Source organism: Elephantulus edwardii, unplaced genomic scaffold (genome assembly GCF_000299155.1).
Source record: "Elephantulus edwardii isolate Elephantulus edwardi_28Jun2011 unplaced genomic scaffold, EleEdw1.0 scaffold00005, whole genome shotgun sequence".
Lineage (NCBI taxonomy): Eukaryota > Metazoa > Chordata > Mammalia > Macroscelidea > Macroscelididae > Elephantulus > Elephantulus edwardii.
In genome coordinates, this window is record NW_006399755.1 from 20,823,423 (window position 1) to 20,847,823 (window position 24,401).

General features: G+C 39.0%; 1 protein-coding gene across 1 annotated transcript in view; it reads right to left on the reverse strand.

The window, feature by feature from the left end:
- Window positions 1-893: 893 nt before the first annotated feature.
- LOC102856502 (cytochrome P450 2J2-like) overlaps window positions 894-24,401 on the reverse strand; it is a 52,846-nt gene continuing 29,338 nt past the window's right edge. The window contains exons 6-9 of the mRNA XM_006879744.1: window positions 23,085-23,226; window positions 17,083-17,270; window positions 11,381-11,519; window positions 894-1,072 (exon numbers count right to left, since the gene is read on the reverse strand). Of these exons, the coding sequence (XP_006879806.1) occupies window positions 894-1,072; window positions 11,381-11,519; window positions 17,083-17,270; window positions 23,085-23,226 (648 nt within the window). The remainder of the gene's footprint in view (window positions 1,073-11,380; window positions 11,520-17,082; window positions 17,271-23,084; window positions 23,227-24,401) is intronic.

Genomic DNA, 24,401 nt, shown 5'->3' on the forward strand with positions numbered 1-24,401 from the left:
AGTTTTCCCCAAATCCAGTTCCCAGTACAGTTAATTGTGGTCAAACACTCTTTGGTCCTAGTATCAAAGTCATTGTAGCATGTCTTTATATAAGTCATTTGTAAAGCAGACTTTCTGTGACTCTAAATAAAAGTAATCAATACTCATCTTGCTAACTTCACTAAGGATCACATTGAGGGTCACATAGGATAAGGCACAGGGCAGTAAAACCTAAAACTGGTTGTTAAATTGATTCTATCTTCATATGATTCCGTATGTGTAAGCATAGAAATAGTTTTATAGAGCTTTTAATGGGTGATTTTTTAACAAAATAGATCTCCAAGCCTTTCTTTTGGACTGTTTCTGGGTGATCTAGAACCCTAAACATCAAGCCTTTCTGAGTAGCCAAGTGCATTGACCATATGCACCATGCCAGGACTACAATGCACATGCAGGGCATGAATGGTGAAGCCTTAAGGCATCCACAAGACCCAACTCTAATTGTTTTTACCAACCTACGGCCAGTTTGAAAGAACTGAGTTCAATATTAGGCAGAAGCTTACACAGCTGTAGAGAAATAGGAGGCAGATTATAGCTACAATTTTATAATGTGATTTTAGGGTTTAGAACACATTTTATATCCATTATTTCCTTTAATTCTTACAATAACTTTCTGGAGAGAGGAATTATCATCTTCATTCATTTTATGGATGAAAAGGCAAATCACTTAGAATGTAAAAGTTCTGCCTATGGATTACTTCAGAGAAGACAGTAGAGTTGGTATTTGGGTTCAGTTTCCTATCAGTCCAATTCTGTCTTTCCTCAGAGGCACTTCTGTTTGTCCCTCAGTTCTGAGCAGGCACTCTTGTTTTGAGGACACATTCCACGATGCTTGCTTTCCCCCAGCAGCAGCATCACTCTCGGGGGACAGCACAGATGCGGTAGCTCACAGGGGAGAGGACCGCACCCATTCTAAACTTCAGGCTCAGCTTCTCATTGGGTGGGGCTCTGAAGGTAAATTTTTGCAAAAAGGAAGTGAAGAAAATAAACAACTCAGCCCTGGCCAGCTGCTCTCCAAGGCATACTCGTTTTCCTGAAATACAAAAACAAGAGATTGAATTCTCTTCTCTGAAGGATAGAAATGCTTCCCCACATCCTGGAAAGTTGCATAGAGGAAGCACTTACAAGCCCTGCCTGCCCCTCCCACCCCAGCTTTTATTTAAAGAGGATGATTTAAGTCTTTAAATCACATGGGTGTGCTTAGTCTAAGACAGTAAGGCCCTTCTATAAACTCAAATGCCTCTGTGAAACAAACAGAGAAAGCACAAGAGGTGCAGGAGTCAAACAATAAAGAAGGCCCGAGTTTTTAGAAGGAATTAGGAGTCTAAAGCCTTTCCCAAAATTAATAAATTAGAATTTTAAAAACATACAACAATAACAACAAATAATTTTCAAATCCCTAAAGGGAAGCTCTCCAAAGGTGTAAAGAGAAATGTCAGACCTGAGATCATAAAGTTGAAGGCATCTCTACTTAGTGGCTAGTGTACGTGACGACTTCTGTCCTACTTAGAAACTCAATGTGGGAACTCATTTAGTAATAGGGTCATTCCAGGCATGATCAGGGTGGGAAGCTGGGCTGCCAACACATGGTTCAAATCCATCAGAGAGAGATAGACAATTCTCCCCCATGTGGTTTACTACCTCTGCAAACCTGCTGGAGGGTTCACTATGAGTTGGTGCCTCCTTGATACATACAACAGCACATTGAATTAGTTAAAATAATTCTTATTAGAGTGAAGTGAGTCCTCAATCCAATGACTAGTATCTTTGTAAGGGGAAACACCTTGTGATAATAGAGATTGAAGTATCAAAGATTACTGAAAACTACAATGTCATTCTTTAGATTAAGGTGCGTCAGATATAGGCCATGGTCTTTTCAATCACTTGATATGTGTCAGAATGCTGGACAATGACTAGAAGGAGAATTGATGCCGTTGAGCTTTGGTGCTGGAGAAGAGTATTGAATATACTATGGACTGCTAGGAGAACAAACAGGTTTGTCCTGGAGAAGATTAAACCAGCCTTCTCCTTGGAGTCAAGGATTTCTGAAGCTTTGTCTGACTTATTTTGGGCTTGTTGCAAGGAGGGACCAGTCCTTGGAGAGGGATGTTATGCTTGGGAGGGTAGAGGCAGGAGAGTAAGACCCTCGATGAGACGGATTGATTCAGTGACTGGGGTATTGAGAGTAGGTGTGTCAGAGACAGTGAGATTGACATAGGATAAAGCAGGGTTTAGGGCTGTTGTACATAGGGTCTCTATGAGTCACAGATGACTCTGTGGAACATAACAACAATAACACCAGAAGCTAAGGGGGTTCTGGTGGCTTAATGATAAGGAGTTGTGATTGCAGCCTAGAGCCATATGGTTCAATCTACCAGCTTTTGGCAGGGAAATTTCCATGGAGGGAAACCACCAAAGGAATAGGTGGAGCAGGGTGGCCTTGGAGCATGATGCTTATACACTTCTCAACTTTCTTTTTGTACAACCAGAAAAATCATGCCACACCTACTGGAATGAATTCAATTAGATTGCAGACCTCTTCTATTTTTTGCCATCTATCTATTTGGGCAAATATCCATGCCCTGTTTACCACCGTATTAAGTACTGAAGACTATTGTATAGTACTAAATTAAGCCCAAAAAGAAGCAAAAAGGCTCAACTGTCTTGACCCCCAACAAGGAAAACAGTGCCCTCAGGATTGAAAGTATTCCCACTCATCACTCTCGATGGGATCCCAATAAGAAATACGGAGCAGCAAGCAATCCTGGCAACCTATACTGAGACTAATAGTGGGGAAAAACTGGGTCTCCGAAATTGAGGAGCTGGCAAAAAAATTCCAGAAGTAATTCAAAGAGAAAAGAAGGAAGCAGTGGCTTTCCTAAAAAGAGTAATGGATACAGATCTTGACCCACATGGCAGAGGGAATGCCTACATGGTTAATAATGACCTTCATCTTCTAACCTAATAATGATTTAAAAAAGAAGTTGCAGAAGCTAGAAGGTTTGAGGATGCTCACAGGTCAGCTTTAAGAAATAGCATTCAAAGGGAGCTCTGGTGGCCTAGTGGCAAAATGTTGCACTGCAATCCCAGAGGTACGTGGTTCAAATCCACCAGATAGATGCTCTGCTGGAGAAGGAGGGGTAGTCTTCTCCTGTACCAGTCAGATCTGATTTGACGGCACTCACACACAAAAATAATAAAAGAAAAAAGAAAAAAAAAGAAATAACACTCAAAATGTTTAAAAATTGAGGTCTCGTTGTTATGGTCATGTACCATCCAGTCAAAAGGAACTCCTAGCTGACCCTCCACTGGGCTTTCAGAAACAGTCAATAATATGGGGGGAAACTGCTTACTTTTCGGTAACTGTTGGACTTGAACTTTGGCCTTTGGATTGGCAGCACAACTCTTTACCATTAACACACCCATTAACTCCCAGAGTCCTCATAATGGCTTAACAAAAGTGAAAGATGAAGGACAAAGCTGATCTCAGAGCAGTCACCTTCAATTTTCACCCCAGTAACATCAAGAGAAAACAAGGAGATGGGAGCAAAAAGGAGATTCCTCAAGGGAAATATGTGTGTGGGTGTATGGCAGATCAGTGTGCCTATTTCAGCAGTACCAGATGCTGGAATAGAGCACATCCTGAAAAAAGGGTGACTACTAGACCTTCCCAGAGGAAATATTACTCTCTTTCAAGAAGAGAGTATTCACAATGGGTCTCAATGCATCACTTCATGCCTACCAGGAAGGTTTGAATTAGATGACTGAGATCAGATGACTCTGGGTGTTGGGGTCTGAGGACGAGCATAGTGACTAGCACTTATGAGTTCCAGGTAACCACATAGGTGAGAGAGCACCTCACTGACTTTTAGACACCTCTAACTAACCCCTGCCTCTCTACTCCACCAAAGAGCTAGAGAGAGCAAAGAAATGAGGCTATAAAGAGAATTAACAGCTGGGTGCCAGTTAAGCCCTGTAAGAAAGATCCTGTTCCTGGAAATGCAAGCATTTAGTGTCTTGCATGAAACTACTCCCTATGGCTAAGAAGCATGCCTTGAAAGGGTGGAAAACAGAGCTCCTTAAGGAAATTATTCCTCAATTTACTTTCAAATTAACAATGGAGGAGTTTCACAGCCCAAGTCACTCCATAAATAAGTAAACCCTTGGGTTGTTGTTGTTATGTGCCGTCGAGTCGTTTGTGACTCATAGTGACCCTATGTACAACAGCCCTAAACTCAGCTCTGTCCTGTGTCAATCGCACTGTCTCTGACACTCCCATCCCAATTATCCCAATCACTGAATCAATCCACCTCATAGAGGGCCTTCCTCTCCTGCGCTGTCCCTCCACCCTCCCAAGCATGATGTCCCTCTCCAAGGACCGGTTTCTCCTCACAACATGTACAAAGTATGTTAGATGGAGCCTCAGAATCCTTGCCTCCAAGGAGCCACCCAGTTTAACCCTTTCCAGGACAAATCTGTTTGTTTTCCTAGCAGTCCATGGTATTCTCTATACTCTTTTCCAGCACCACAGCTCAAAGGCATCAATTCTCCTTCTATCCTCCTTGGTCATTGTCCAACTCTCTGATGCATAACAAGTGATTGTGAAGACCATGGCCTGTATCAGATGCACCTTAGTCTCCAGAGAGACACCATTGCTCTTCAGTACTTTGGAGAGGTCCCTAACAGCAGACTTTCCCATGGCAATGCACCTTTTAATTTCCTGGCTGCTGGTGCCAAGACTGTTGACTATGGAGCCAAGCAAACTAAAGCTGTGTACAATCTCAATCTCTTCACCATCCATCCTGATACTGCCAATTGGTCCAGTGGTGGGAATCTTTGTCTTCTTGACATTGAGCCTCAATCCATATTGTAGGCTGCAGTCCCTGACACTCTGCAGCAGGCGCTTCAGGTCCTCTTCAGTTTCAGCAAGCAGGGTTGTGTCATCCGTATAACGCAGGTTGTTGATAAATTGTCCACCAATCTTGACCCCACATTTCTCCTCATAGAGCTCAGCCTCCCGGATGATCTGTTCTGCATATAGGTTGAAAAGGTATGGAGATAGAATGCATCCCTGGCGTACGCCCTTCCCAATTTTTAACCATGCAGTGTTTCCTTGCTCTGTTCTGACGACTGCCTCCTGGTCCAAGTATAAATTTTGCATTAGAATGATCAAGTGTTCTGGGATTCCCATTCTTCTCAGAGTCAGCCACAGTTTGTTATGATCTACACAGTTAAATGCCTTTGCATAGTCAATGAAACACAGATAGACATTCCTCTTGTATTCCCTGCTTTCAGCCAAGATCCATCTAACATCAGCTACAATATCTCTAGTACCATGACCCCTTCTAAACCCAGCCTGGACTTCTGGTAGTTCTCTGTTGATGTGCTGTTCAACTAGAAATATTCACCCTAGAGCTTGCAGCAAAGTTAAAAAAAAAAAAAAAAGATAAAAATGGTTAACCACACTTAGGAGAAAACTTTGTCTAAAATGTGCTAAAAAAATGAGCACAACTTAAGTACAAGTGTTGCTTGTTGCCTAGCTTAGTATTTGAGTGATCCTCTTGAAATAGACTTTAGTTAAACCCTTGGGAATTACTGTATTGGAGGCCATCCCTAAGTAAGTCAAGCTTCCCAACCTCAGAGATTGAGGTCAATAAGAGAGAATAGGTTTGCCCCCTACGTTCTGTTATTAATTTTATCAATGACATTACTACATAGATACCAGTATGCTCTTCAGTGATCTTTCTCCTTTGATACATCTCTCTACAAGTGTTAATGTGAGAAGCTTGTGCTGCTGAAAGTCTGGAAAAATCCATTCTCTCAGGACCAACTGAGTCTCTAATGAGTGGGCTCAATAGAAGCACTCCTAACCATTCATTCATCTCCCAAGTTAGCACTCTCAAGTTAGCTTGGGCACATCATTCTAGAGTGAAGCCAAGAAGACAAACACCATAATCAAAGTAGAAAAGAAAACTAGCCAGCAGTATTCTGGTGTACCTGCTGTGAACTTTAAGCTGAAAAAGTTAAACAATGACAACTGTTCGTTGGGTTCTCTTATTTACATTTAAAGTCTCAGTAAACTGGGAAGGAATCTCCCCAGGCGTGACCTTGACTGTCATACAAGTAGAGGGGATCTTATCCTTACAAGTGGCTGATACTTTACCTCTCTCTTGTGTTTTACCTTAGTTGGGCCAGTAAAATGGTGACCTGATCCAACCCACAATATTTTCAATTGCTTCCTATGTATCCGAAAGGTGGACAATGGAAGAAAGAATTGATGCCTTTGAATTGTGGTGTTGGAGAAGAGTATTGACTAGTCCATGGTATGTCAAAGGAACAAAAAAGTCTATCTTGGGGGAAGTGAAAACAGGGTGTTTTTTAGAGGCAAGGATAGTGACATTTGATCTCACATACTTTGAGAATGCTGTCAGGAGGAACTAGTCCCATGGAAAATACACAATGCTGGAAAAAAGTATGAGGCAGAGAAAGAGAGGAAGACTTTCAATAAAATGGATTGACACAGTGACTGCAACAATAGGCTGGGGCATATTAGAGACCACAAGGTTGGAGAAGCATAGGATCAGGTTCTGATCTGTTGTTCATCGGGTTACCTGAGTCATACTCAACTTGATTGCACCTTGCAACACTGAAGATGGATGCCTATCAGCTGATCCAGGATGACAATGTATGATATGATCTAATGTGAAGAAAACCTAGTGGAATATGTTCTACCAAAGTATGCCATTGTTAGAGAACTAGGATTTTTCTCTTTGACCTCTTCTGTCAGCAGGAAGAAGCCAGAAGAAGTAGTTACCATTTCTCAAAGTTAAGAAACCCACACATAAAGGCTGGGATTGCAAACAACTAAAGCACATGCTATTTACTCCTGTTTTATACTGTGACATATGAATGGTGTTAAGTTTTCATGAGGCCTTAACAAGACAGAGCCAATTCGTCTAGAACACAATGGTTGGGCACAAAGACCTGAACAGGAGAACATAATGAAGAAGTTCAGGTACATTCTTCTGCTTTTTTGTGTCTTCCCTATATAAACTCTCATCTCCAAAGGCAAGAGATAGATTTGAGACCCTCATAATAAAATAAATCTCTGGTTTTTGCACTCCAACTCCTGTTTCCAAGAATAATTTTCTGTCAGCAGGTGGCAGAACTTTGACTTCTTTAACAAGTTGACTATCTTATCTATGAAGTCTATAGTATATATCCTTAAAAACAGGACCTTCTCCAGAATAAGCACAGTATAAAATAAAATTGAGAAGATCAGTATTGATACAGTACCATCATCTCATCTCCAAATTCTATTACAATCTTTATCATTTGTTACAATAAAATTCCTTTATTATAGAAAGATCCCATTTAGGGTCATGTGCTGCATTTAGCTCTTAAGTCTCTTTAATCTTCAGTCTGGGAGAATTCTTCAGTCTTAATTTTCATTACTTTCACATTTCAGAAGACTGATTTTGAGCTCTCTCCCTTAGTTCTGATACATAGAGACCTGAGAGTAGAACTGCCACATTGAGTTTTCTTGGCTATACATTTTTTATTATTATTAATTTTAATGAACATTTACAGAGATTTTGGATTTCCATTCATTCATTGTTGTACTTTTCTCCCTGCCCACCCCCCACCTGACCCCCTCTCTTGGCTATACTTTTTTGTCAGCTGGCCTCTAGGTCTTTCTCTCATGGAGTAGCTGGATGGATTCAAACTGCTAAATCTTTGGTTAACAGACAAGCACTTAGCCTTTTGCCACCAGGACTTTTTTTCCACAAACCTGTTATTTTGTTAAGTGTCACTTTTATTTCTTCAGAGTTAACTTAATGTTGAATGGTTTGGGGTTGGGTTTTTTTGTCTGTTTTTTGTCTTTTGTGGTGTGTTTTGTTCTGTTTTGTTTTGTCTTAGGAATGTCACAAAAATGATGTTAGGTTCTTATTACTGAATCTGACCAGATGAAAATGGTTTTTAACTCATTGGTGATGGTAACTTTGATCACAACTTTTCCCCTAAAATTATTTTTTTTTCTTCTGTGGTTAATACATGTTTTGAGACTGGGTAATTTTGGAGACTAAGGTGCACTTGATTCAGGCCATGGTCGCTGCAACATCAGAAAGCTGGACAATGACTAGAGATGATAGAAGGAGAATTGATGCCTTTGAGTGTGGTGCTTTTGAAGAGTACTGAATATACCGTGGACTGCTAGGAGAACAAACAGGTTCATCCTAGGTAGCATGAAACCAGGCTGCTCCTTGGAGGCAAGGATTCTGACATAATTTGGGCATGCTGCAGGAGCCACCAGTCCTTGGAGGGGAACATTATGCTTGGGAGTGTGGAGGGGCAGTGCAAGAGAGGAAAACCCTGGATGAGATAGATAGATTCAGTGACTGGGGTAATAAGGGTAGGTGTGTCAGAGACAATAAGTTTGGCATAGGATAATGCAGGATTCAGAGCTGTTGTACATAGAGCTGCTATAAGTTGCAAGCAACTTGACAGCACATAACAACAACAACAACAATAACAGGATTACTCCTGGAATTTTCATCCACTTGTTTTAGCCTCTATTTGTGTTTATTGGTCAAATAACTTCTACCTTTATGGTTATTGGATGGTGATTTCCAAATTCCATTTTTCATTCAATGTTCATTAGTTGGCATTCATAGATAATGAGATGCCCTCCTTCCCAAATATTTAATTACTCATTAATTTATAACAATCTATAGTCACAGAATCATAATTTTATTCAAAGACATATAATCTGTTTTATAAATATTTGTTAATATTCTTCATTGGATACAGATTTAAATATAAGACTGGACACACACAAGTTTTATGGAACCAAATCATTGGGAAATGAATGTAAATAATAGATTTAACACAGCATGCCAAATTATTTTCTTACTGAGTTTATATACTATGAGTTAAGTATAAAAAGTAAGAACAAAAAAACCTTTTGGAACTGGCTGGCTTAGAAATATAATTTTTCACTGTAGCCTCTCCTTTAACTTTCAAACCATGTGAAAACATTCATCAGATTTTTAATAGTATTCAAAGTTGAAAAAGGAAAAGAACCTCTGAAGGGAGATCCAGGTTCAGTTTTGTTGTTGTTAGTTGTCATCGAGTTGACTACAACTCATTGTGACCTGACCCTATGAACAACAGATCTGAAGAGTGTTCTATTCTGCCCATCCTCATGATTTCTGACATGCTGGAGCCCATTGTTACAGTCACTGTGCCAATCCATCTTGTTGAGACTCTTCCTCTTTTCTCTGACCCTCCGCTTTTCCCAGAATGATGTCCATTTACAAAGACTGGCCCCTCCTGACCACATACCCAAAATATGTTATACCAAGTTACACCATCCTTACCGATAAGCAGCTCCCTGGCTATACTTTCTCTGAGAGCAATGTGTTTGTCCTTTTGACAATCCATGAGATATTCAATACTGTTCCCCAGCACCACAACTCAAAGGAATTGATTCTTCTGCTATTCTTTGTCTACCTTTCAGATACTACCTTTCTAGGCAGTACCTAGAAAGACCATGGGTTGGATCAAGTGCATCATAATAGTAAATGGGAATCTTTAGCATTTTAAACTCTTGACAGCAGCTATTCTCAATACAACATGCCTTCCACTTGTTGACTACCAGTACCAAGAGTATCGATTGTGGATTCAAGTAAGATGAAATCATTGACAACTTCAGTCTTTTCTCAATCTATCTGTTGCTGTCTATTTGTTCATAGTAAACACTTTTAGCTCTTGATGTTGTGATGTAATTTGTACTGAAGGCTATAGTCCTTGATCTTCTGCAGCATGTTTTTCAAGTTCTCTTTACTGTCATCAAGCAAGGCAGGCTCATCTGCATAATGCAGCCTGTTGATTAGTCTTCCTCCAGTCCTGATGTCACATTCTTCTTCATATAATGAAGAAATAAGCTTCTTCTCAAATGGTTTGCTCAGTATACAGATTGAATAGATAACGGAGTAAAGACACATACTCAGATACACACTTTCCCTGATCTCAAACCATGAAGTGTTTACCTTATTCTCTCTCTCTCTTTAATAAATTTTTTTTTATTTTATAGTAACTTACTTTACTTTGTTCTCTTGAAAAATGCTTCATATTTTCATATGTTTCCCATGAACAAACTTAAATGTTCTCAGGTTCCCATTCTTCTTGATGTTAGCCATAATTTGTTATGATACACACAATCAAATGCCTTTGCATAATCAATAAAACACAAGAAACTATCTTTCTGGTATTCTCTGCCTTCAGGCAAGATCCATCTGACATCAGCAATGATATTCCTTCTGCCATAGCATCTTCTGAATCCAGCTGGAATTTCAGGAAGTTTCCTGTGGAGACACTGTTTTAACCATTTTGAATAATCTTCTGCAAGATTTTACTTGTGCATGTTTTAACATTATTGTTTGATAATTTCCGTAGTATGCAATCAATTCCTGGGGCCTTTCTTTAAAATTAATAAATTGATTAATTGATTGTCAATGCCTTAATTCATAACTTAAATATCTTCTTTCATTACTATTGGTTCCTTAGCATACATTAACTTTCCTTCTCTCTCTCTCTCTCTCTCTCCTTCTTGCCAGTGCCTTCATTCATAACTTGAATATCTTCTCTCATTACCATTGGTTCCTTATCATACATTAACTATCCTGAAAGGGTTCAGAGTAAGTATATTTGTGTGTTTATGTGTGTGTGTGCGTGTGTATGTGTGTGTGTAGAGTGTCTCTATGCATGCCTCTTACCTTCTTTTTTCCTACTTCTGCACTGCTCAAGATTTTGCTGATAGAAACATTCAGGTTTGGTTTAATCACTGATATTTGTAGTCAGTGTTTGATACATATGATGGTAAATAATCACCTTGTTTTCCCCCATTCCTGTCTCCTCATTATGAACCATCTGAGTATCTGCATGAAGTGGACTGCCTTTAAAACAAAACAAACACAACAGCAAATATACCTGATTTGAATTTTTATAAAGATGGAAGATCCTCAAAAACCTTTTTTTTTGCAGTAAGGAGGCAAAACTTGAGTTTCTCTTTTCCCTGAATAGCTGGGGTGTGGTGTAGTTATAGGAACGAGGATTGCAGAAAAAGATGAAGCTGAAATCTCCATCCAAGAAAAGGGAACGCTCAGAAGAAAAGGGAAAGAATTTCTCAGTCCTGGGATTTGCAACTGTCACTTACCGAGATGAAGTCATTCTGGTGAAGACCATCTAGGAATATTCCACCTAAAGTAACGGACTACAGGAAAGAAAAGGAGGGAGGGCTAACAGAGGAACCTTCATATACCTATTTAATATGACTCACCTATTGAAAAAGGCAGAAAGGATTCCCTTTTCTTAAACTGTCCATTCTCCAGAAAGTGCTCCGGGTTGAAGGTGTCAGGAGTGGCCCACTCTTTGGGGTCCCTGTGCAGCGCAGTCAGATTGGTCAGAATCATGGTTCCCTAGAGAAGGCAGCAAAGATTCAGGTAAGGTTGGACCCACACAACACATCTACTGAGAAAGTGGCTTGGTGGATTCAAACCACAACCCTTCTTTAGCAAAACTCAAACTCATTGCTATCAAAACAAGCTCATTGCCTGAAACAAATCATAGCTGACCCTCCAGCAAGAGGTTGCCAATTGCATGGGAGAAGATTGCACATATTTGTTCTGTTGAGCAGCTGGTGACATCAAACCACCTCATTTGAGTGAGTAATGCCTTCCTCAATCGGCCACTCACTAAAGTTCTTTTCTTCTTTAGTAGCCCAACATGTAACTCACCTCACTAGGTTTCCAGGACACGTAGGGTGGAGATCAAACAAGGGAGGTGATATGAGCTTGTGTAGTCTCTAGAGAGGACACAAGAGAGCACAGCAAGACTACTAGCAGAAATCCTAGGAGTCCTCGAGAGTGGGATAAAATTCTTTTGTGAGGACTGAGGAAGTTAGCAAGATAATAATAAACTACGAAAATCCCATGAATTACAAAGATGTGTTCCAAAGTTGATCATGAGGATGATGCAGATTGGGCATCATTTGTTCCCTTGGACATGAGTTTATCCTGAACCTGGAATTGACTTTCACTAAGGTGGCTACAAAAGAAACCATGGATAAAAATTACAAAATGAAAGCCAAGCCTTGGAGAACTTTAAAACTTATTCAAACCATTCCCCAAATCTAGTTTCCAAGGCTCTAAGTCCTATTGAGAGGATACTTCTAAATTTCTACTGAGGAGAAGCTGGTGGGTTGAAATTGTAGACTTTTCAGTTAGGAGTCCAATGACTCTTAATTTCAAAGGCAAAGTACACGAGTAGGGGAAGAAGATTCAAGTCAAAAACAACAACTACCACGAAACAACCAAAATACTCCAACACACTGAGTTTAGAAGCATAACAAATCTGATTCTGATCCGAGCTTTGTTCCTTGATGTTGTTCTTAGATTCCATTGAGCTGACTCATAGTGATCTTAAGAAGAGCAGATTAATGTTCAAATTGATTGTTGCAATAGTGTTGTCAACTCATATCCTTGTCCTCCTTCACTGACTCTCTACCTTTCCCAGCATCTTGCCCTTACAAAGACTGGCTCTTTCTAACAACATGCGCAAACCATGTGAGATGAAGTTTTACCCTCTCTCCCTCTAAAGAACACCCTGATAAATTAGTCCCTTGTTATTATGTTGTTAGGTACCTTGGAGTAGAGTACAGCTGACAAAGACCCTATAAATTACCGACCTAAAACTTGTCTTATTCTGTGCCATCTCCACCATCTCTGACACCCTTGAACACACTGCTTCACTCATCGTGTCCATCCATCTGGTTAAGAGTCTTTCTTTCTTTCTTTCACTGACCCTCCATATTTCCAAGCATGTTGTCCCTCTCCAAGGAGTAGCCTTAGCAACATGTTCAAAGTATAAGAGATAAAGCTTCACTATCTTTGCCTCCAAGGAGCACTCGGGTACCACTTTCTCCAAGACACATCTGTTTGTTCCTTTGGCAGTCCATGGGGTAGTCAGTACCCTTCTCTAACACAATTCAATGGCACAAGTTCTTCCATCATCCTTATTCATTGTCCAGCTCTCAGATACGTAGCAAGTGATTGAAAAGACCTGTCCTGAATCCGGCACACTTAACTCTTCAAACTGACATTGTTGTTTTAAGTATTTGGAGAAGTTCCTGACACTAGGAACACTGAAACAAGTTATTTGGTATCCCATCAATTCCTGGGTCCTTATTTTTTGACAATGCCTTCAATGCAGCTTCTAGTTCTTCTTCATTATAATGGTACTTTTTGAAATTTTTTCTTGTCAATCAATTCTTTCTGGTAGAGTGACTCTGTGTATTCCTTCTATCTTCTTTTGATGCTTTCTGGGCCATTCAGTATATTGCCCATAGCATCTTTTAATATTGTGATGTGAGGCTTAAATCTGTTTTTAAGTTCTTTCAGCTTGAGAAATGCAGAGTGAGTTCTTCCCTTTTTATTCTTCAATTCCAGCGCTCTGCACGTTCCATTTTAATACTTTGCTTTGTCCTCTTGAGCTGCCCTTTGAAATCTTCTGTTCAGCTCTTTCACTTTGAAATACCTTACTTTTGGATTCTCAATGCTCCAGTGCAATCTTCTGACATCCATTTCATTTTTTTCTTTGTCCTCTATTTTTGTAATGACTTTTTGCTTTCTTCATGGATGGTACCCTTGATATAATCCCACAACACATTTGGTCTTTGGTCATTGGTGTTGAATGTCTCAAATCTATTCTTAATATGATCTTTAAATTCAGATGGAACTTATTCAAAGTCATATTTTAGTTTCTGTGGACTTATTTTAATTTTCTTCAGCCTCAGTTTGAATTTGCATATGAGTAACTGATGATCTGATCCACAGTCTGTCCCTGGCCTAGTTTTGACTGCTAATATTGAGCTTCTCCAACGATTTCTTGCATAAATGTGTCAATTTGATTCCTATGCAGCCCAATGGGTGAGATCCATAAAGTGAGTAGGACTAGAAGCACTTGTTGCAGAAGATTAAGGAATGCAGCCTTCATTGGATTACATCTCAATGTCAAAAAACCCAAAGATTACCACTGAACAAATAGGTAGCCTCATGATGGATGGAGAGGAAACAGAAACTGTCAATAGTGTCATATTGCTTGGATCCACAAATAACACCCTTGGTAATAGCATTCAGGAAATAAGGAGACACATTGCAAAATCTGCAGTTAGGGACCTCTCCAAATTATTGAGGAGTAATGATGTCAGTTTGAAGATGAAAGTGCATCTGATTGAAGCCATAGTCTTTTTATTGTTTGCTATTGATCTGAGAGCTGGACAATGAAAAAGGATGACAAAAAAGTATTGACGCCTTTGAGGTAAGGTATTACAAAAGAGCACTGAACATTCCTGGATGGCCAAGACAATAAACAGGTATGTCTTGGAGTGGGTGTAGCCAGAGTGCTTTTTGTAGGGAAGAATGATGAGGCTTTGCCTCACATTCTTAGGACATGTTGCAAGGAGGGGCCATTCCTTGGAGAAAGACATGATGCTGGGAAGGATGGAGGTTCAGCAAAGGAGAGAAAGACCCTCAACCAGTTGGACTGAAATGGTGACTGCTGCAATGGGCTCTTGTGTGTCAGGAAGTGTGAGGATGGAGCAGGATAGAACAGAGTTCAGATTTTTTGTTTATAGAGTCACTATGAGTCATACTCAACAGCACCTAAAAACAACAACAGGTGTCCCATTGTTAACCATAATTTGTTATGATCCACACAGACAAGTGTATTTACATAGTCAATAAAATATAAATAGACCTCATTCTAGTATTCTCTGTTTCAGTTAGGATCCATCTGAAAACCACAGTAATCACCACCCTTTCTAAACTCACCTTGAACTTCTGCCAGTTCCTTATTTATGTACTTGTCCTAGCAATTTTTGGATGATATTCAGCAATATTTTGCTTTCATGTTACACTTATAATAATATTGTTTGATAATTTCCACATTCTGTTGGGTCAACTTTCTTGGAAATGTATACAATATTTTAGCAGGGAGTAAAAATAGGGGGAGGAAGTTTTAACAAAATAAGCATGAGAACTGCTGTTTTCTGTATTACAAGATTCACAATGAAAACTCTTAACATCTGTATCTTGTAGTCCCTAACTCATGAGGACCCGACTCAAGGTGATAAGACTCGTGATCCATTCAGAAGTAAATCATCAGTCATTTCTTCTTACTCTGGAAGTTCCACTAAAGCTGTTCAGCATTGTTTTTAGATGTCTTAATGTGCTTTCTAGGGAGCTCTGGAGGCCTCGTGGAAAGAAGCTTTACTGCAAATCTGAAGACATGCAGTTGGAGGTCACCAGTTCTTTTGTGGAAGAAGGATGTGGAATCTCCTCCTGTGAAATTAACTATTTCTGTGAGGGTCAGCTATGGGTCACTTCTGGCTCTATGGTACTCAACAACAACAACAATATGGTTTCCAGTGGCAACATTTAAACATTTATTAACAGGCATGTAGTGACTGAGTTGAGTTGCACTAGCTCAGAACAGAGCAAGGGAACACTGCATGGTTCAAAATTGGGAAGGGTATACGCCAGGGATGCATCCTATCTCCATACCTTTTCAACCTATATGCAGAACAGATTATCCAGGAAGCTGGGCTCTATTAGGAGAAATGTGGGGTCAAGATTGGTGGACGATTTATCGACAATCTGCGTTATGCAGATGACACAACCCTGCTTGCTGAAACTGAAGAGGACCTGAAGCGCCTGCTGCAGAGTGTCAAGGACTGCAGCCTACAATATGGATTGAGGCTCAATGTCAAGAAGACAAAGATTCTCACCACTGGACCAACTGGCAGCATCAGGAAGGATGGTGAAGAGATTGAGATTGTACACAGCTTTAGTTTGCTTGGCTCCACAGTCAACAGTCTTAGCACCAGCAGCCAGGAAATGAAAAGGCTCATTGCCATGGGAAAGTCTGCTGTTAGGGACCTCTCAAAAGTACTGAAGAGCAATGGTGTCTCTCTGGAGACTAAGGTGCGTCTGATACAGGCCATGGTCTTCGCAATTACTTGTTATGCATCAGAGAGTTGGACAATGACCAGGGAGGATAGAAGGAGAATTGATGCCTTTGAGCTGTGGTGCTGGAGAAGAGTATTGAGAATACCATGGACTGCTAGGAAAACAAACAGATTTGTCCCAGAAAAGGTTAAACCGGGTGGCTCCTTGGTGGCAAGGATTCTGAGGCTCCGTCTAACATACTTTGGACATGTTGTGAGTAAAGACGGGTCCTTGGAGAAGGACATCATGCTTGGGAGGGTGGAGGGACAGCGCAGGAGAGGAAGGCCCTCTATGAGGTGGACTGATTCAGTGACTGGGATAATTGGGATGGGAGTGTCAGAGACAGTGCAATTGGCACAGGACAGAGCTGAGTTTAGGGCTGTTGTACATAGGGTCGCTATGAGTCGCAAGCGACTCGATGGCACATAACAACAACAACAGCTAAAAAAAAACCAAACAAACCAAAATTACATGAATCTGCGTTTTGCACATGGAAGCTGAGAATTCTACCTATCATAACAACTAATTTCCAATACAAATTGGTACAGTGAAATCATTGAGAATATCACAAAAAAGAAAAAGAAGCCTTTCTCTAAACTTATTTAGCCACTAAACTCAAAACCCAAATTCACTGCAAGTGAGTCAGTTCAGATTCATAGAAGCCCTCCAACAGGTTTTGAAGACTGTAAATGACAATGGGAGGAGTCTGCCTTTGGGTTAGTAGCATTATGGGATTCAGTCACAACCACTTGAGCTCCATTTATTTGTCCATAGAATCCATATTTCCCTACTCGACTCCCCCCCACACTATTAGCACTTAATAGTATTTTGCACTAAAACCATACTTGGAAGGAAAAAAAATAGTATTATAGCAGGTACAGCATAGGTAAGGATATAAAATATGTCAGATTTCCAGTTTAGAATCCTAGAGAAAAAATACAAGCTTGAAGACCTGAAGCTGAAAGTCCCTGATTACCTTTGGCAAAAAGTATCCATCCACATTGGTATCAAATGCTACTTCTCTTCCTGCATTTATCGGTAAAATATTGGCCATTCTTTGCACTTCATGGATGACAGCATTAGTATAGGGCATGTGGTCTCGGTTGGCCGTGCTGGGCACCTGTGACTGACCAATTACTTTGTCAATTTCAGCTTGTACTTTCTCTGTAAAAGAAAAGAAGGTTCTATTACTTTTAACACACTTATGCTTCCAAAGCCACAGTCATGGTTTCCAGGGTCAATATGATTTCAACTAGTGATCAGATTACAAAAAAATAATGTGCTATTTCAATTACTGATATTTCAGATATAGTCAGCCATGGTGGAAGATTATGAATAGTAATTCAACATTGTCTCACACAGTGGCAGAAAATGAGTCTTAAGGCAAGAAGGCACTCAAAATGTGACTTGGGAAGTTCTGCCTCCTTAAATTAGAGTCTACACTAATGAAATGAATTCAGTAAAACTTTTACTCAATGATGAACTTTCATTTACTGATATATAACAACTCAAAATGAGAAGAAATAACGGCAAATATCCATTCTGAATTAGAACACTGAATGAAGGATGTATGAAACTAGAAAAAGCAAAATTTGTCCAAAATGAAAGGAATGTACAAAGATCAATATCATAGGCATTAGTGAGTAAAATGGACAGATTGGGTATTTTGAAGCTAGCACTTATATAGTCAACTATGGCAAGAATGACAAATAGATGAGGAATGGCATGGTAGTCATTGTAAACAAACATTAAAGATCAAAGTTATCTATCATTGATAATACCCATATGAATAAAAGGGAAAACTATTAATACAACCATTATTTAAGTTTACAAACAAAACTGAGCCAAAAAGAAGACATTAAGGATTTAGTCTGAACTTGACTGAATATGGAATCAAGATATATTAATAATAACGTGTGTTTAATGCAGAGATTAGAAGCTAAGACTGACATTTGGAAAATGTGGCTTAAGTAATAGACACGTGGTTGAACATCTTATGAGAGAATTTTGTAAGACCAATGAGCTGTTTATTGCAAATAGCTCTTTTGAAAAATATAAATCACAACTATACACATGGAAATCACCTTGTGGAATACAAAGGAATCAAATTGAATACACCTGTCCAAAGATACAGTGTAGAAGCTCAATTTCAGCAGGCAGATGAATGCTAGAAGATGAAGGTAGAGCAAGTCATCAGTTACTCATATGTAAGTTCAAATTAAACTGTTACAATTGAAACAAATCCATGCATGAATGCCAAAATGAAAGTTTTACTATATTCCACTTGAATTTAGGGATTGTCACAAGAAGATTTGATACATTCAACACTACTAATGTAGGAACAGTTGAATTGTAGAATGACATCAAAGATAATCATATTCAAGTAATGAAAATGCCATTCAATGGTTTCTTGGGATGACAGTGTGATAATAGCTACAGATAGGTGAATGTTGTTATTTTGTTTTTAAGTGCTATTGAGCTGAGTATGACACACAGCAACCTTCTGAACAAAAGATCTGAACCCTATTCTATAACTATTATTATTTTTCTATGTTCATAGAGTTTCCAGAGGCATGTGGTTTAGGAAGTGGATGCCACTCTTGCTTCTAAACCTGAAACAATCTGGGAGGTCTACCAAATATTTTCCACGATGGGTAACCATTATGGTGTTTGATGCACGTATGGCACAGTATCCAGCATCACAGTAACTCCAAGTTATTTCAGTACAGCAAATAGACTGACAACTGCTGTACCCACTTAAAAGAATGTTGATCCCAAAATCAATTAACACTAGGCCCTACCACTTTTTAAATACAGGTACACCCACCAAATGCTGGTTGACTATAAACCAAGAGACAAACCCCCGCCCACAGCCCACAGCTCATTGTTAGCTAAATCTGGCAAGTCCAATCAGCTGACATCTATCTTCTTGTTGATGAAATAAAAAAAACCCCAAAACAACAAAAGGTTCCACAGGTGACACTCATCCAGATGCAAGAAACCTTCTTCCATTGTTGTTGTTGATTGCCATCCATTGACCATATGTTAATCTTTCTGGAGCAATTCTAGATCACTGTCTTTTCATTAATAGATATATTTATGTAAATAGTCATATATGTATTGTATGAAATATAGCACATATGAGGGATTGTGAGGTCCACAATCTGCATGGGTCAGGTGCAGAGTGTATGGGTGGTTATATAAAAATTAATTACATTAGTTAATAAAAATTTACTAAAAATTTAATTTAATAAAAAATTAGTTTAATAAAAATTAATCAATTAAATTAGTGGATAAGGATAAAATAATGTATAATATAAATGAATATCAGGTAGTGTAGAATTAATGTGTAATTCTGCCTTTAGGCAGTACTTGATTGGAAGGGCTAGAAGAAAAGATCTGCCCTGAAGATAAGTTTGTTAACAGTAGAATCTGATTGTGTTAGAGATTGGCCAACATGAAAGTTTGAGTCCCACCCAGTACTCTGAAAAGATGTGCATTTCAATTGATTTGTGGACTCACATTGTACTGTTGATGGAAGAGATTCACATTTGAAAGAAGGGCAAATAGAAAAGAGGCAAAAGAAAGAAGGAAAGGAAGAAACTATTTTTTTTTTTTTTGGAAGAAACTATTCTTAAAGCTAGAATGTGCTATTTGTCTTCTGAGGCAGGGTAAAGTTGGTTCCCGTTAGAACCGACTTCCAAAACTTGAGGTTGGAGTATGCTTACTCGTAACTATCACTTGAATCCACAAGAGTAGAAGTAGGAGGACTACAATAATGGAGAAACAGGCTGAGCTTAAATGGGTTCAAGTGCTTCCCTTCTCACATGCACAAATATATGGATGAGCAGGGAAGGGTTGTTAACACACAGTAAAATCCTGGTGACAATCATTTAAAAGTGGCTGGAGAATGAGGTCACCAGGGATCTGGTAGAGATACAAGCTGGATTTAGCAATGGCTTTGGAACAAAGGACATCATTGTTGATGTCAGATGGATCTGATCTGAAAGCAGAGAATAACAGAATGGAAATACTTGTGTTTTATTAACTATGCAACTGTATTTAACTCTGTGGATCCTAATACATTGATGATAATATTTAGAAGAATGTTATTTTTGTTGTTAGGTGTCATCAAGTTGAATATGACCCATAGCAACCCTATAAACAACAGATCTGAACCCTGTCCTATCCTGGGCCATCCTCACAATCTCTGACACACCATAGCTTACTGCAGTAGTTACTATGTCAATACACCTATCTGAATCTTTCTCTCCTTTGCCAACCCTTTGCCTTTCCAATCATGATGTCCTTCTTCAAGGAATGGTCTCTCCTAGAAACATGACTTAAATATATAAGGTGAAGCTTCATAATCTTTACCTCCAAAGAGCACACTGGCAGCACTTTCTCTAAGACATATTTGTTTTTTCTTGGACAGTCCATGGGATATTTGGTGTTACTCAACACCACAGCTCAAACACATCAATTCTTCTTCTGTCATCCTTATTCACTGTCTAGCTCTCAGATACATAGCAAATGATCAGAAAGACCATGGCCTGAATCAAATACATCTTAGTCCTCAAACTAATATCACTGCTCCTCAGTAATTTGGAGAGGTCCTGAACTGCAGACATTTCTGGTACAATAAGCTTCCTGATCTCCTGACTGCTGGTACCAAGTAGGATGAAGTTGTTGATAGTTTTAATCTTTTCTCCATCTATCATGTTTTTACTTACCTATCAGTCTAACTGCAAGATTTTTGTTTCCTTGATGCTGATTAGAAGATTTAGAAGAGTGAGACTTTTATTACTTTTCTTTGGGCTTTTGTAGAGCCTGTCTAGACCAATGCCATTACTTTTGAACAGAACAAGGATACTGAAAGTCAGGCATGAAGTGCCTTGCATTGTATCTTTTCATGTCAGCCATTCAATCTGAGAAGCAGATTTATAGTTAAGACAAATGTGGCATTAAGACTGGAGCAAAACAGGTCAACAACTGGCTATACATAGATGGCAAAACTTTTCTCATAGTAAATGAAGAAGACTTGAAACCCTTACTGGTGAAGCTGAAAGATTATATAATCTTTAATATGGATTACATTTCAACATAAAGCAACAAAAAATTCTCACAACTAGACTAATAAGCAAAATGGTAAATGAAAAAAAAGACAGGTGTTATTAAAGGTTTCACTTAATTAGGATTCCTAGTCAATTAGTTATTCAATCAGTATCCATGAAAACAACAGTCAAGAAACCAAATAGAAATTGGACTGGACAAATCCTTTGTCAATGGCCTCTTTAAAGTGCTAAAGAGCAGGGGTGTCATTCTAAAGACTAAAGTGTACTTCACCAAAGCTCTAGTGTTTTCTATTGCTTCATATGCATACGAAAGTTGTACAATAACTAAGGAAGTTGTTGCTATTGTTTTATGCCACTGAGTCTTACAGACCCATTGCTGACTTTTCAGCAGGTTTTCAGAGGTAGTAGACAGGCCGTCCTTTTCCTGTTAAGCCACTGGTGGATTCAAACTGCATATACTTGGGACTGAAGTGCATCTTCTTAACACTAGGCCACCTGAGCTAAAGAAAAACTGATGGTTTTACATTGCGGTTTGGTAAAGAATATTGAGTATACCACAGACTAAAAAACAAACCAAAAAGCAAATGTGCATTAGAAGAAGAACCAGAAGAGTCCTGTGTGAGACTCTGTCGCACATCTTTAGGCAAGATATCAGGAGGTATCAATTGCTAGAGTAGGACATCATGCTCAGAATAGTGATGGATCAATGAAGGAGAGGAAGACCTTCAATGAGATGGACTGACACAGTGACATCAACAAGGGGTTTAGGCATAAGAGAGATTGTGAGGATGGTTTAGGGTCAGTATGGCTTTTGTTCTGTTGTTCATAAAGTCACTGTGAGTTGGAGCTGATTCATAGCACTTAAGAAAACAGCTCGCTGTTTCCAAAAGGTTTGTTTTGTGGGGTTTTTCTCAAAGTGAAAGTATTTTTCCTGTTGTCCAGTTACAGATGGTATCTCCCAGAATCCTTTGTACCTGTGTGCTTATGTGATTATTTTGAGGTTAAATAATGAGTGAAGAAGTGATGCATGACATGTCACATACACTCCTATAGAAAGAGGTGTTTGTTCCTTTTGTTCTGTCCAAGAAAAAAAAAAAGGTAGTAATCGCCTTGAAAAATGGGAACATATGAAAAGGGAGGTAGTACCCTGTCAAAACCTTTCAAAGACCTCATGATATGCTATGCAGTGAATTGGGCAAGAGCCTTCTTAATAAATGGAGAAGCACATGTGGATGAACATAAGGACAGAGCAATGGAAAAGTAGCGTAATTTATTGAGGTCAGCATGCAGAGTGATTGGGGTTAAAGTTGGCATCAAAAAAAGGGCATATTGGGGAATATACCAGAAGAGCCTGCATCCTATCCAGAATGTTATGAAAAGTCATCACTTTAAATGATATTTCATAAGAAAATGGCATTCTTTTATGAAACTTGATACAGAGTCAACGAATTTTATAATTTCTTTTTCAGATTTTTATCTTCCTGAGGAAAACTATTGCCTTCCACTTAAATTAAACACATTAGGATGTTTAACTTTAAATATTAAAGGGAGGAGAGTTCTCACCTTTGTCCTGAGGTACTGCTTGCATATTTCAACTACTAAACTTTCTATTTGCAGGATCAATGTATAAGTCACTATGCCACCAGAGTGCCCCCCCTTTTTTTGAGACAAAGAATTATTATATTTGCATGACTAGAACTCATCCTGATCCCTTTCAGAAAAAGTTAAAAATGGGATAGTTCTTGAGTCTATCACATGACTGTTCCACCTTATCTCTTGTCATTCTACCATGGTATCATCTAGAAACTCTATTCTAGAGTTTCCTCTATTCTACAAGTACTAGAAAGTATGTTCCAAGCAGTGCCATCTGTCCTTGTACAGGAACATGCAAGACCCTGCTCACCTTGGATTTCTGGGTTTGTGGCCATGTAAAGCAGAGCCCAGCGCAGTGTTGTAGAAGTTGTCTCTGTTCCAGCAAAGAAGAGGTCCAGTGTGCTGCAGACAAGGTTTTCTTCATCAAAACTTGAGGATAAATTGCTTGTATGCTATGAAGAAAACCCTTTACATATTTATTTAGAAAGTTCATGGGTGCCATAAAACACAGAGGCTCATTTTCTTGGTGATGAAATGTAGAAAGAAACTCAAATCATTGCTATCCAGTCCAAACCAACTTGTAGCTGACCTTCTTTGTGCTTCTCAGGCGAAAAATGGAATGAAAGATTGTCCATAATTCTCCTGAGAAGACATTGGTAAATTTGAACTTCTAGAGTCCATGGCTTTCAATTGAGCAGTGCAAGAATCAGTGTACTACATTACTAATGAAATGGCCCAAGTTACTAAATATCCCTTTGTGTTGTGTTGTTGTTGATTGCCTTTGAGTTGAGCATGACTCATATCGACCCCATGAACAAAAGGTCTGGAGCCCCTCTACAACTACTGAAGGCCTGGAACCTCTCTACAACTATTGACATTTATCAAAGTTTCTAGAGTTTCTGGCGGCATGTTGTTTAGGAAGTGGATGCCACTCCTGCTTCCAAACCCGTCACAGTATGTTATTGTTATGTGCTATTCAGTCGCCTGTGATGTATAGTGACCCTACGTACAGCAGCTTTGAACTCTCCTGGTTAGAAAGAAAATTTGTAGGAAGACTATTTTCTGTTCAACTTTGTCAGGAAATACAAAGTATTACAAAAATGGAGAAATGATACTATCACCAGTATCATCCAGATCAAATGGTAGAAGCAGATCTAAATAAAAAATCATTTTCTTACATCTATAATTTGAGAAGAAGGTTTTAGTGCAGTGGAAGGAGAATAGGTTATGAAAAAGACAGAATTAAGTTCCAATATCAGCTACATCTTCAATGGATATATGACCTAGGGTAAGATACTTTATCTCTATTTTAGTTTCCTGTTCCGTAAAATAGAAATTATATGAGACCACATGATAAGGTGACAGAGATGTAAAAGGTATACATAAGTAATCAATACGTTTTCTAATGTTATCAGAACACATAAAACAAGACTTAGTTGAAGTTTCATACACTAATTCTATTTCCCCACACCTCTTTCCCTTTTTTGGTTAACGTTTAATATTCCCTAGTTTCTGTTTCTCATGATACTCAACCAGTTTCTTCTGGATCCTGCAGTTCATTAACATTCTTATATGTGTGGTCCCATATGTGAATACTGAAGAGCAAGTGCATTCTTTTCTGAAGAGA